Source organism: Aquila chrysaetos, chromosome 17, assembly GCF_900496995.4.
Source record: "Aquila chrysaetos chrysaetos chromosome 17, bAquChr1.4, whole genome shotgun sequence".
NCBI classification, from domain to species: Eukaryota; Metazoa; Chordata; class Aves; order Accipitriformes; family Accipitridae; genus Aquila; species Aquila chrysaetos.
In genome coordinates, this window is record NC_044020.1 from 23,675,501 (window position 1) to 23,687,503 (window position 12,003).

Consider the following 12,003-nt stretch of genomic DNA (forward strand, 5'->3'; position numbering starts at 1 on the left):
GCATGTGTTAACATTGGGTCCATAAATCCAAATAGCACATTAACATGTTAAGTGAATAAGGTTTATGTTCCCCTTTTTCTTACAAGCTGCAGGTAGGTGTATATGCCTTTTGAACTTCCCTATTACAGAGGGTCCTGAACAGAGCCTGCTAGAATATTTCATAATACTATTAGTATTTTATTTTGGATATCCTGCTCTGCTCAGAGGTTCCTTTTAGAAAAACAGATTGATTACCCTCTAAGGACCATTACAGGTTAAACACAAAGTATAATATCAGCAACCCTGTTTTTATTTGCAGTACTGTCCATCTTTCCTCATTGAAAGCCAAAACAGCAGTAAATTTGATATCCAACTGATGCCAAAGGACATGCATTTACTCTAGTGACCAATTTTTGGGACCAGGTAACCAGGACTATAATTCAGTCTACCCAGTGGCTTTCATTTAGATTATATACTTGAGTATAATACCACCCTTCTCCAAAGAGGTGTCTCTGTTCTTAAATTAAATTCATTCTTCATGATAGTTTATCTGAACTAGCAGTTGGACACTTTATCTCACAGTCTGACAAGAACACACATATGGATGGAAATATTTCTTTTTCTGTACATAGGTACACATATACGTACACCCTCTGAGGAATGTTCTATGGTGTGATATTGTCTCGAGGTCTCCTGTGGTGACTGAACCAGAATGTCTGTCCTACAGGAGAATTCAAGTTTGGCACCATACAAATATGACTCCAAGCTAAATCTCAGGTTATGCGACAGGAGATGTGAGCAGATGTGACAAGACACCTGATCATGAAAGGAGGTACAACAGCAGCTCCTGGCCTGTATTGTTTGCAAGCAATGTTGTTGAGGTCACCTCCTAGACTTCCTCATAATCACAGAATATGCAAGGAAAAAAAAAAGGGGGGTGGGACATCCTGACATGCAGAGCAAAACAAGATGCTGCCTTTTTTTTTCAGTGGGAGGGGAATTCTGAAGAGCAATCAGACACAGGGTTAAGATCTTGATATCATTATACCCACATTGCCGTAGCAGCTGTACTACGCTGTCATTATTGTAGAAAGCCAGTGATGCCATGATGAAAGGGACAGTGTTGGGGGTTTTTTTGTTTCTCTCCTTTTGCACTCTTTTTGCCCTTTGGGGTTTTTTGTTGTTTCGGTTTTTGGTTTGATTTAACAAAACAAGAGAAAAAAAACACATGGTGACCTTCTTCTGAGTGGATATTCAAAATGCAAAGAAAGCCAATTCTCTTATCTTGGTGTAACTCAATTGGTTTCACTGTAATTGTACCAGCGTAACAGACAGAAGAAAAAAAATCATAGGGCTCCTAGTCTTCATGATGACACCAAACCAGCCATATTCAACACCAAATGTTATTAAATTTCTGAGAGTTTACAAGAACATTTGTATCCTTTCATTGCTGTCATACATAATAGTCTAAATCTTACATGGTACCCCTGATAAATAAGGCTCAGGGAGGTAAATACCGTTATCCTCAAGTTAAAACGAGGGAAAGAGGAAAACTGTGAAACAAAGACAAGAAGAGACTTCAGAGCATCCACCCTGTCCTCTTGCCCTTTTCCAGAGGTATCCTGGAGAACAACAAGCCTTGCTACAGAAGCTGCAGGTACGAAAGGAGATCTTTCCCTTGGCATCCACAGGCTTTTGAATAGTGAAATAAATTGATTTGCTAACTAGCAAAAGACCGAGGAACGAAAATAAAAAACAAGGTCAATGAAGCATAAAATCTGCTCACTCTTCCGTTTGTTATTAATTTGGGGGAGTTAGACTAGCATCTGACACCATATCTAATAATGTAAAAATAATAATAATTTAATAATCTAATAAGCAATAGCTTGCTTGAGGTTAGAGAAACATTCATCTACTAAATGTTATATGAATGCAGATGGACACCATCACTGCCCCAGGGATTTTCTAATCAAGCTTTATAATAAGGGCAGGGAAAGGGGAATTCTATCCCTGCTTTACAGATGTAAAAACTCAGGGATAAAAAACCTCAAGTACTTTCCCAAGATCAAATTGCTAACCAAAAAAAAAAAACCAGGTACTGAACCGAGTTCTCTAGTAATGCCTTAACCCAAGCGTAAGCATTGTTTAATCTTGATAACACTTCACAGTATAATAAATATTGTGCGATACATTTTCTTCAAAGAATGAAATTTCAGTAACGTGAAACCTATTGCATCCTCTGCGATTAAATCTCTCCTAATAGGTAGAGCAAGACCAAGATTTTATATATATATATATATGCACGGACAGATTATAAAGTACGTGGTGTAGCAAAATTCAGATTAGCAAATTTCTGCTGTGTACTGCTTCATAAATGTTATTCCAAAATTTTCACTGAGCTCTACAACGAATTCCCAATACGTAGCATAACAAAAGTTTTGCCACTAGCTTAGTCTTGGAGACATTCCGTTGTTCATGAATTAGGGTCTCCCATATGTCAAGTTGAATGTAAACGCCAAATCTGACACCTCTGGCTCATATATTGCGTTTGCAGGTGTTCACATCTGGCTAAGAACAAGTGAGAATGAGAACTCCTGCAACAGCAGTACAAAAAGCAAAAACAAAAGAAAAGGAAGATCTGACCTCCAAAATGCAGACTCTCAATTCTTATTAATTCTCAAAGCAATAGTAATTTCCTATATCACTTTCTAAATGACATTTGACTTGATGTTTGCTGAGAACTATCATGAAACTTTTAAAAGTCACATAGCTCAAAAAAGCTCTAGTGACATTTTTGAAGGGACCTGATTTCCAATTTTACTTTCACATTCAAGAAAATTACCTAAAATGAGAGGAAGAATATTTTTTTCAATGAGAAAAAGCATGATTTCTAACATTTTCTTGATCCTGATACTGAAAAAAATTCTACGTATTAGAGGAAATATCACTTAAAATGGCATTGCCAGAAACAAAAGGGCAATTACAAGAATGAAGCAACATGGTTATGACTTTTTTACGATTGAAGATTATAAGAATGACTGAAAATAAAAAGCCTGTGCATGGTTATTGTGAAGAATCTTGCAAATTTCACAATAAGGCCTAGGAGTTCTACACCTTACTATTCTTGTTCAATAAAATTTTCGTTGTGTCTGTTTTTCAGCTGAGTCAGTTTTACCTAGATACAATGAAGCAGGTTATAGTATATGTGTCTATATAAACATACCAACTTCTCCATCTTCCTCCCTTCAAACCTACTTTTCCCCAGGTCTAATTATAGTACATGATTCACAATGTAATATGTAGCTACAAAGGAAAGAAGTGAAACGAAACACTAGAAGGTCAATATTTCCATAAAAAAACATAAAACCTTATATCCAAGTCTAATTTACACTAGTGAGGAGCAGTCCCACTAGTTTGAAATACAGCACTTGAAATCACTGTTGCTCAGAGATCAATGCACAAAACAAAACCCAAACCAAACGGCTCTGTAATGGTGCTGATCCTCCAACCCAGCTCCACCCAGTCGTACAGAGGGTAACAGAAACGTTGCTCCTGGGGGTGCCACAGAACTGGGCAGGGACACTTCAGGTAAAATGTCCAAGAGATTCTGAAGTCTAAGTTCAAAGAGAACACAGTTTACATACTGCTGGGTGGCTGGGTGTCCTACGCCTTGGACTCTCAGAGCTCCGCAGGAAAAAGCCACCGTTCCCTCCACAAGAACACATGGAAAGCAAAGTACCTCCAATGCAGCAAGCGTGCTGTGCAGGCAGAAGCCAAGAATTGTCCGGCAGGCAAATACCCTATACCTCACCCAAGGCTGCGCTGAGGGCTTCCCTCCACGCAATCTCACAGCCCAGCACTTGCTTTTGAACCTACAAAGTCTTTTTCAAGAACTAAACATGACAGATAGGGATGTGGGTGAAAGACATGGAGCACTTACTCTTTTCTTCTAAGAAGATATCACCAACTCCCTCTTCCTTTTTCTCTCTCTCTTCCCCCCCGCCTTTTTTTTTTTTTTTTTTTTTTTTTTTAAAGATATCAACGGACTGAGCACTCATTTCAGATGTAAGAGGTCAACTCTGTTTCTGCCTGATTCTTTAACATTTTCCTGAAGACCTCCTGTCATATTATAGCTGCCATATCACACCCCTTCTGCTGATGCATGCTTCTGGCTGAAAAGGACTGATTTGAAGGGCCCCAGATGGCAAAAAAAGGGAAGCATGACAGCAGAGCTTAGCGACAAAGTGCAGGCTCCATTCCTCCCACCCCAGAGGAGCTCCTATATTGTTATCTTCTGCTGCAAAATCAAGGTGCAAATCCACTAGCTAGTGGCTACAGAGGACCTGCACAGACACATAGACTACCTATTTGTAAGGTACCAGGTACAGTTTGCCAGATATTGCACTGGTCTTTATGCAACACGTGAAGGGAATGTGCTGGTCTGCACAATATGCGCGTTACTACGCTGCAAAGTCTGACTTTATATAAACAGATCCGTTAAGCAAACAGTATTTGGGGTTTTTTAGAAACATGTTAGGTGCCCTAGAGAAAAAACAGAAAAATGCAGTTCCAGTGGCTTACCAGGTGTTGCAGTCATTAGTCACTGTCTCTCCCTTGGCATATTCTCTTCCATTGTGAAAACACGGGCATCTCTCAGGGGCAACGCACTTGTTTTCATGTCGCACCTAAGCAAAACACAGTTTGTCAGCATGCTGGTCTGTCGGTATGTGCCAGTACACAGAGAAGTAAGCACAAGAACATGTGGATAAAGAATAAAGGAAGGGATAGAGGAAATGGTTCAAGACTATCTAAGGTAAGAAAGGTACAGCATTGCTAATATTTTTTCCTAGTAACAGAAATAGAGCTAGGGGTACATAAACCACAGTCTTGCTTCAGGGGCTGAACACCAGTTTAAGCTGCTGGGAGAATAGATTATATTATAGAAGAATGTCATGATGAGAAAGTCCGATTTGACCAAAACCAGGATGTGGTAAAGATAAAATAGGCTAACCTGAATATGGAGAGCAGGTGAATAGTACATGCTTCTAACACACAACAAACTGAAGGATGGCCTACCAGAAAAGCAGTCAGATGCAGGGCTCAGCTGGGCTAAAGTCTGAAATATGAACACTGAGGAGGAGACAAGGAGCCGCAGTGCCAGAAGAATCCAAGTGCAAATGCAGATTCTGTTGTCACAGACAACAGACCCCCAACAAAGCCCACGCTCCTATTGACTTGCCTCTGAAAATAGCAGTAGTCACTCATTTTCTTTCAAATCCCTATTTATTTCCTAGAAGGCAGGATAAATATCAGTCCACTTGAGACATTATTCCACTCTCACAGGCTCTGTTGCTGGGAAATAGGTTATTAAGCTCTGTCTATAATTTTTTCTTTTTCAGTTTTACCCTACTGATCTTAGTTTCTCTTTGTATAACAAGAAACCATTTGCCCCACATACAGGGAAAAAAAAAAAAAAAAAAACCAAACAAACAAAAAAAAAAACCAAACACACACACACACACACACAACCAAGTAATGCCTTTAGACTATTCAGTTTTTTCCATTCCTTTTCTCTGTTTTTTCTGTGATTACTCCCTTTCCATTTTGAAGGCAGCCAGTTCTAGGGAATCAAACAAAACCAAGGCTGGCTATGCTGTTTTTGACTTGGTCGTGGTTCTGCAAAGCCAGGGTAGGTTTGGCTGTTGCTTCATGGAATACCAAAATGAAGAGCACTTCCCCTCCCTCTCATTCAAAAGTCACAAAATATCACCTTCCCACTTTAAAGTATTCTTGTAAAATCATTAAAATAGTTTCTTTTTTACCATTAAATACAGGCCAATGAGATCAATGTAGTCTGAACGCCAGGTTAATAAAGTAGAACAGCTCTGCCTTTTCCTATGGGGACCTAGAACTGCCACAGGGAACTACTAATAAAAAGGATTTCACAGCCCGGAGACCCTTCATACACATGCAGCTCCACATGCTCTGTGGCTTATAGAGAGCTATATTATGCCAAATAAACTCACACCGATAGAAGCAAGATGGAAACAAAGAAATGCTTTTCTAGATGATAGAGCTGGGGCTCTGCCTCAGCCTTAATCTCCGCAAAAGACAGGGAGAAAACAGGCCAGAGAAGACCATATGTTTCCAAGGGTGTTTAATTCCTTCCTTCCTTCCTTCCTGGTGGCATTCAGGAAAAAAAACTATATATGACTTCACACTCACAGCTACATTTCTGATTTTTTCCACAGTGTTCAGCAACACAGGTCACAATAGACTTGAGGGCTAGACTCTGGATACAAAACTCGGGATTAGGTGTGTGGTTAGTAAAAGGAGGATTAGGATGTCTTCTGCTTGCTCCCTCACATGTTGATGTGAAGCTAGTCACAGCCTATCCCCAACTCTAAAAAACTTAGTAGACTGGTATTAGTATTTCCATCACAAATGTATGGCCACCATGCAGTGCAGCAACTATTAAACCACTGACAAAAAAGGGAAGACTACCTTGTCTGAACACTGCAGAGTAAGCGGGTGGGATTTAGAAAGCTGGGCATAAATATCCAAAATAGACTTAGACCAGAAGACTAATTATTTTTGCTGCAAAACTCAATGGATTATGATTTTGTTAATAGTAACGCACAATTTACTGGCCATACTGACACCACATCCAAACGCTCGACGCCGTGCTGCGTTACAAGTCTGTTGAGCACAGTACCGTGCGGTACTACAAGGCCAGTGGCATTATTCACAAACAGCTGAACTTTCTGTGGAAGTCTCTCAACCCATCTCAACCCATAGCATTTAATACAGGAGATGTAACGGTCCCGAGTGCCTGAGGTGATGGGAGGCATGAGTGTTGGGGAGGCAATCACAAGAAAAGACACAGGTTTGTAATGAGAACAGCTGCTGTTCACACCATCTCACACCCTTATGATGATGCTCCTGAGAGCGTGTCTGTGGGATTATAAATGGTTGACTAGCTCATGATCCCCCCTCTACTTGGGGTTCTGACAGAAGCATCCAGTGTTTCCTTGCTCTGTCTTATTAATCGTTAAGCGTTGACAAATCTCACAAAAGGAAGAACAATATCACACGTTTCAGAGCCTTTAAGATTCTTCTCCCCTAAAGTCTGCCTTAATGAGGCTGAATTTTAATCTCTCTTGGTCAACACAATTTTGACAAGTCTCTCACTGCCAAGGGAAACTCAGATTTTCACTCTGCTCCTCCTGATACACCTGAGGGCTTCAGCAGAAAGTCAGCCAAAGGTGTAAAGGAGTATGGGATTAAGTAAAGAAAGAGGGTCAGATCAGAACTCAATAGCTGATACGTTTTAACTAAAACAGCCTGTCATGATTTCTGTGCAGGCAGACAAGTCAAAAACATGTCAGGACAGACCACTCAACATGTGCTGGTTTACACGTGATTTTTCTTTCAGATGTTAGCTATATGCTTCTTATGTTTGTTTTATGAAGCATTATCCTTGGGCAGATGCACATAGCAAAAAGCTGGTACCCAACTGCTCATCAAGACTGTCATGCTGTTATATAGGATAAACCTACAATGAAGAATATACAACAGAGCTAGGAGGAAAATCAAAATAGCACTCTATTAAGTTTCTGTTGGAAACAGTTTGGGAAAAAAAAAAAACTTTCAAACTTTTCTGATTAAAATGTTTAGGGTTGGTTTTTTTTTTTTCCTTTTTCTACTAACATATCATAGTTTTAGAAATAATTTTATTTCAGCAGCCAGAATACAATAAAATATTTCATTTCAATTTTAAACCTTAATTTTGCTTCAGTTGTTGGAAATTGAAAGAAATTCATTTTCTAGTTTTGAAGTGTCTGGATTTTGTGCTTTCTGATTGTTCTGCTCCTCTTTTTCCCCAGAAAGGTGGTTAACACTCCATTTGTATATTTATTAATATTTTCCAATGGGAAAAACCTGGAGTGCAGCAAACTAATCTGAGAAAACATATTTTTCCCCACACTTCTGCACATATGTTATGATTTATCCTTTCTGCTCTGCAAAAGGGTGACAAGTATGGAGAATTTCCCACCCCCCAGATGATCAAAGACAGAAAAAGAAGAATTACTTTTCATGACATATTGAACATTTTTATTTTCAAGAAATCAAAACAATGTAAAATATTAAGTCAAGATGAATTGGAAAACTTATTTTTCAGTTGAAAGAAATTAGGTTTTGCCTGCACTTTCTGACTGGGGAAATAATAGATTGATTCATTGGCAATTTCTCATCCCAGCAAATCTTCCAATTCAAATCTAGGTAACTGCAGCATCATGTTCACGAATAAGCCTCGATTATTGGTTTGTATTATTTTTCAGATATGTAATTCAAAATTGGCAGGCAATTTGTGCATACAAGTTTTAGACTATGGATTCCTCTGTTTAAGACTGATAACTCAGCTAACTGATCTGTAAACATCTCTTTATATACGTACGGATAACATTGCACTTAATTACATATTATCTGCTATATATACTTGCAAATTGTATTGGAGAGTTGTTTATGTAAGCTATGTATCTTTGACTGTGTTTCCTGATGGTATGAACTGTTTTAGAGAAGCAAGAAGATGAATTGGTTTTTTTGCTAATAAGTTATCCATGACCATTCATAATTTTTATATGCTACTGTACCACAAAAGAAAAAATCTTCAGTAAAATGGCACAATATCTTCCAGAGTGATGATATGTGCAAATATTTATTCCCATAGATGTTCGGTAACCTGTTACTGCCCACAGACATTCCTACAAACAGTAGCTCACCTCCGTGAGCGCTTGTAAATTAAGCGGGATTACAGAACACCAACAAGGGACACTGACCAGTAAAAGAAATAGTAATACCTTTTTCCGGTCCCTTTATTGCTCAGCTCTGTTGGTACAAGTCTGGAGAACGGAGACTTTGTGACTTTGCAGTGCTTTCCCTCGGTGTGCCCAGACTCTTTAAGGTAGAGAGAGGCAGGATAGTAAGGAAAACCTCATCACCACCCCAAACCCTTCTGTCTTTGACAACTGATACTGGGAGCACGTTGCAAAATGAAGAAATAAGGAAAAAGCCTCCCCCAAACCATCCTGGTTAGGTACCTATCGGTGACAAGGAGGAAACTGCTCTTTGATAACAAGCTGGCAGGTCTTGTGGAACCCCAAGCTAGGAGTCTAACGCATGGCAAAGGGCACCCACGTAACGAAAGCACCGAGCTTGGTCCTGCCTTTGCATGGCCGTGCTTACAACCAAATCCACTCTATACTGGCTTCCCCCATCGTGGCTATGAGAAACACAAATCTTACAATTTTTATTCCCTGCCAGACTGGAAGCCAATGAAAACGAGCAATTATAGACTGAGTGTACTGGAAGATTGAACCATACTGTCATCTAGTGGACAAAGAACTTATTTTACTCGTTTAAAAAAAAAAATTTAAAAAAACTGGGCCCAATTCTTCTATCCAAAACCTGACAAACCATCTTGTTGAGTTCAGGGGCATGTTTCACATCACTGCAGAGTCAACTGGAGTTTCCAATTCCAAAATGCCAAAGACTGCTTCTCCTGGCAAGAATTTGATGAAACAATTGTTTGAATGATAGTTCCAACCTATTGAAAAGCCATACGAAATTCTATGCTAAACATGAAGGCTAATTACTAGGAAGTTGATTTGGGAGAGTTTGGAGGGGGGGGGGTGTCTGTCCCATCCCCGCCCCCCCGCCTTGTTTTTTTCCCCTGTTAAGTAGTTATCATAATTTGTTTTCCATTATTATCTCTAAAGTGTACTATTACCATATTCTGGAACTGAAACCAAATCTCAAGCCCCTTCACCATATCAGAGAGGTCTGATTGTTATGTACAGAGAAAGACCTATTCACGCTGGAGCTCTTGGAACTTCATAAGTACACAAACTTTAAGTTCACTTACCACACTACTATTTAGGAATATGCTTCTCTAAAAAAAAAAAAAAAAAAAAAAGACATTTAAAAACTGAAGTGTGAAAAGAAGCAACACTTGTTTTTAAAATCATGGTGAACATTTGCTCAATGCTGATATGGATGCCTTCAAATTCTATTCTGTATTTTTCACTTTGTACCTACAAGACATTTCACAAGCCTGAGTTTTGGCCTACAGCAGGCATTTTATTCTGGAGTAGCATCTATTTACATAAATGTGTGTTTATCAGCAAAATATGGTAGCAATGTTCAAAAAATACATTAATATTAATGCTAGAAATTACTGTATTATGAGAATTCAGCAGGGGAGGGAGTTGTTCCTAGTAAGACAATGGAAGGAATTTGGGGGGAGAAGACACCTGTATTCATACAGAAGAGGAAAAAAACAACATACCTTTATAAAAATATATAGTTCCAAGTAAAGTTAATTGCTTTTTTAAGTGGAATTCAAACTAGTGGTTGAAGTAACGTCATTAGACCTGAAGCCTAAACATAAACATGTATCTCAACCCTAGAAGTAATAACCCACATATTCATTTACTAACAGTCAACATCCAGTAAATATTAATCTGAGCCTGAACCTTGACCATGTATAAAAGATTAAAAAAAAAAAAAAAGTAATCATCTGCATTCCTGGGTTGCAGCATTTGAAAACATCTTGCTTTACCACATGACCCTCTGAGTCAGAAAACTACCAGCTCGTCTCTAAGTACCACAGGTATCAAATAAAGTCTCACAGTCTTAGAGTATTTTAGCCCTCAAACAAGATAAAGACACAACCCCAGCTCTCTTTTTCCAACATCTACTAGGTATGTTCATCCGCATTTCACGCATTGAAACTGCTTAATCCCAGCAGTTTTCCTGGACAGAGAACTCAAAAGTGCCATTTACTTAACTTCATAGAGAGCGTACCATGCACTCCACTTCGATCCTATTCACGGGATGCCTGGGACTGTACCTCCAGCCCCCCACGAGATCCCATGCACGGCTCTTCGCCTGCCCAGAGTGCGCTGCACAGCACTGAACACTGATGCTTTTTTCTATCGCTCAGAGAACAGCAGCAGCAATCTGCTGTCTATATTCTACTCCATCTGCTTCTTATCAGGGCTCTAAATTGACATTGAGTCCACAGTCACTGGCTTAGCAAATAACTATTTGCTCTATTTAAAAATGACTAAACTAATAATTAAATTTTAGAGTTGCAGGGGAACATAACCCTGGACTCCAGAAAGCATCTTACCAGTGAAAAAAGCATGCTCAGCACACCATCTGCAACTCCAGGACACCCTGTGGCATCATCTTAGCAGGTTTCATGTCCCATGTTCCTTCTCATGGGGAACTCTCAGTTTGGTACAACACACAGGAAAGCAGCAGCAGAGATGGAGATTTGACAAGGAGGCAACTAGTATCAGCAAGAGGGTTTGGCTGGATATGGAGTGGGTATTCGGGGTACGGGTGCCTGGGTACTTCTGTCTCTCTGACTAGGGAAGTTCAGCAAGACTGAGGAGTTTTGGAGGCAAGTTGAAGGAAGACATAAATTGGTCTTAAAAAAGTGGGGTTTGGCTTTTTGATTATCAATTATTATTACAAGCTAAACTTCATCTATGCAGATATACTAATATACGTATTTTAAACCAGCCACAATTTGGCAGAGTCAATACTTCACAAACACGTATTTCCAAGCCGCAAGAAGACTGCTGGTAGGAAAAAAAAGAAGGCAAGAAAACAAAAAGGAGCCTGCTTACCATCCCTTTTGGACAGAGGCATCCAGATATGCAGCCATGGCTGATGCACTCCAAGTCATAATTCTGGCAAGTCTTGGCACACTCCAACCCTTCGGCTCTTGGGTTGTTTGCAGGACAGACAAGTCTTTCCATGGGGAATCTGCATGTCAAGCTCCTTTTTACTTTAAAAAAATAAATTTACAAAAATTGCAGTTAGAACCCAAGTATTGTTAGCACAGTATTCTTCTAAAGGATGGATCAACATTTTTATTAGAAAACTAACTTAGGATATAGAATGGAGCAACACGCACTACACCACTATGCATGACATCGTAAAGGTAACAGT

The 12,003-nt window shown here is 39.4% G+C and overlaps 1 protein-coding gene across 1 annotated transcript in view; it reads right to left on the reverse strand.

The window, feature by feature from the left end:
* VWF (von Willebrand factor) overlaps positions 1-12,003 on the reverse strand; it is a 145,801-nt gene that overhangs the window by 84,882 nt on the left and 48,916 nt on the right. Inside the window, exons 18-19 of the mRNA XM_030040818.2 lie at positions 11,679-11,839; positions 4,561-4,664 (exon numbers count right to left, since the gene is read on the reverse strand). Of these exons, the coding sequence (XP_029896678.1) occupies positions 4,561-4,664; positions 11,679-11,839 (265 nt within the window). The remainder of the gene's footprint in view (positions 1-4,560; positions 4,665-11,678; positions 11,840-12,003) is intronic.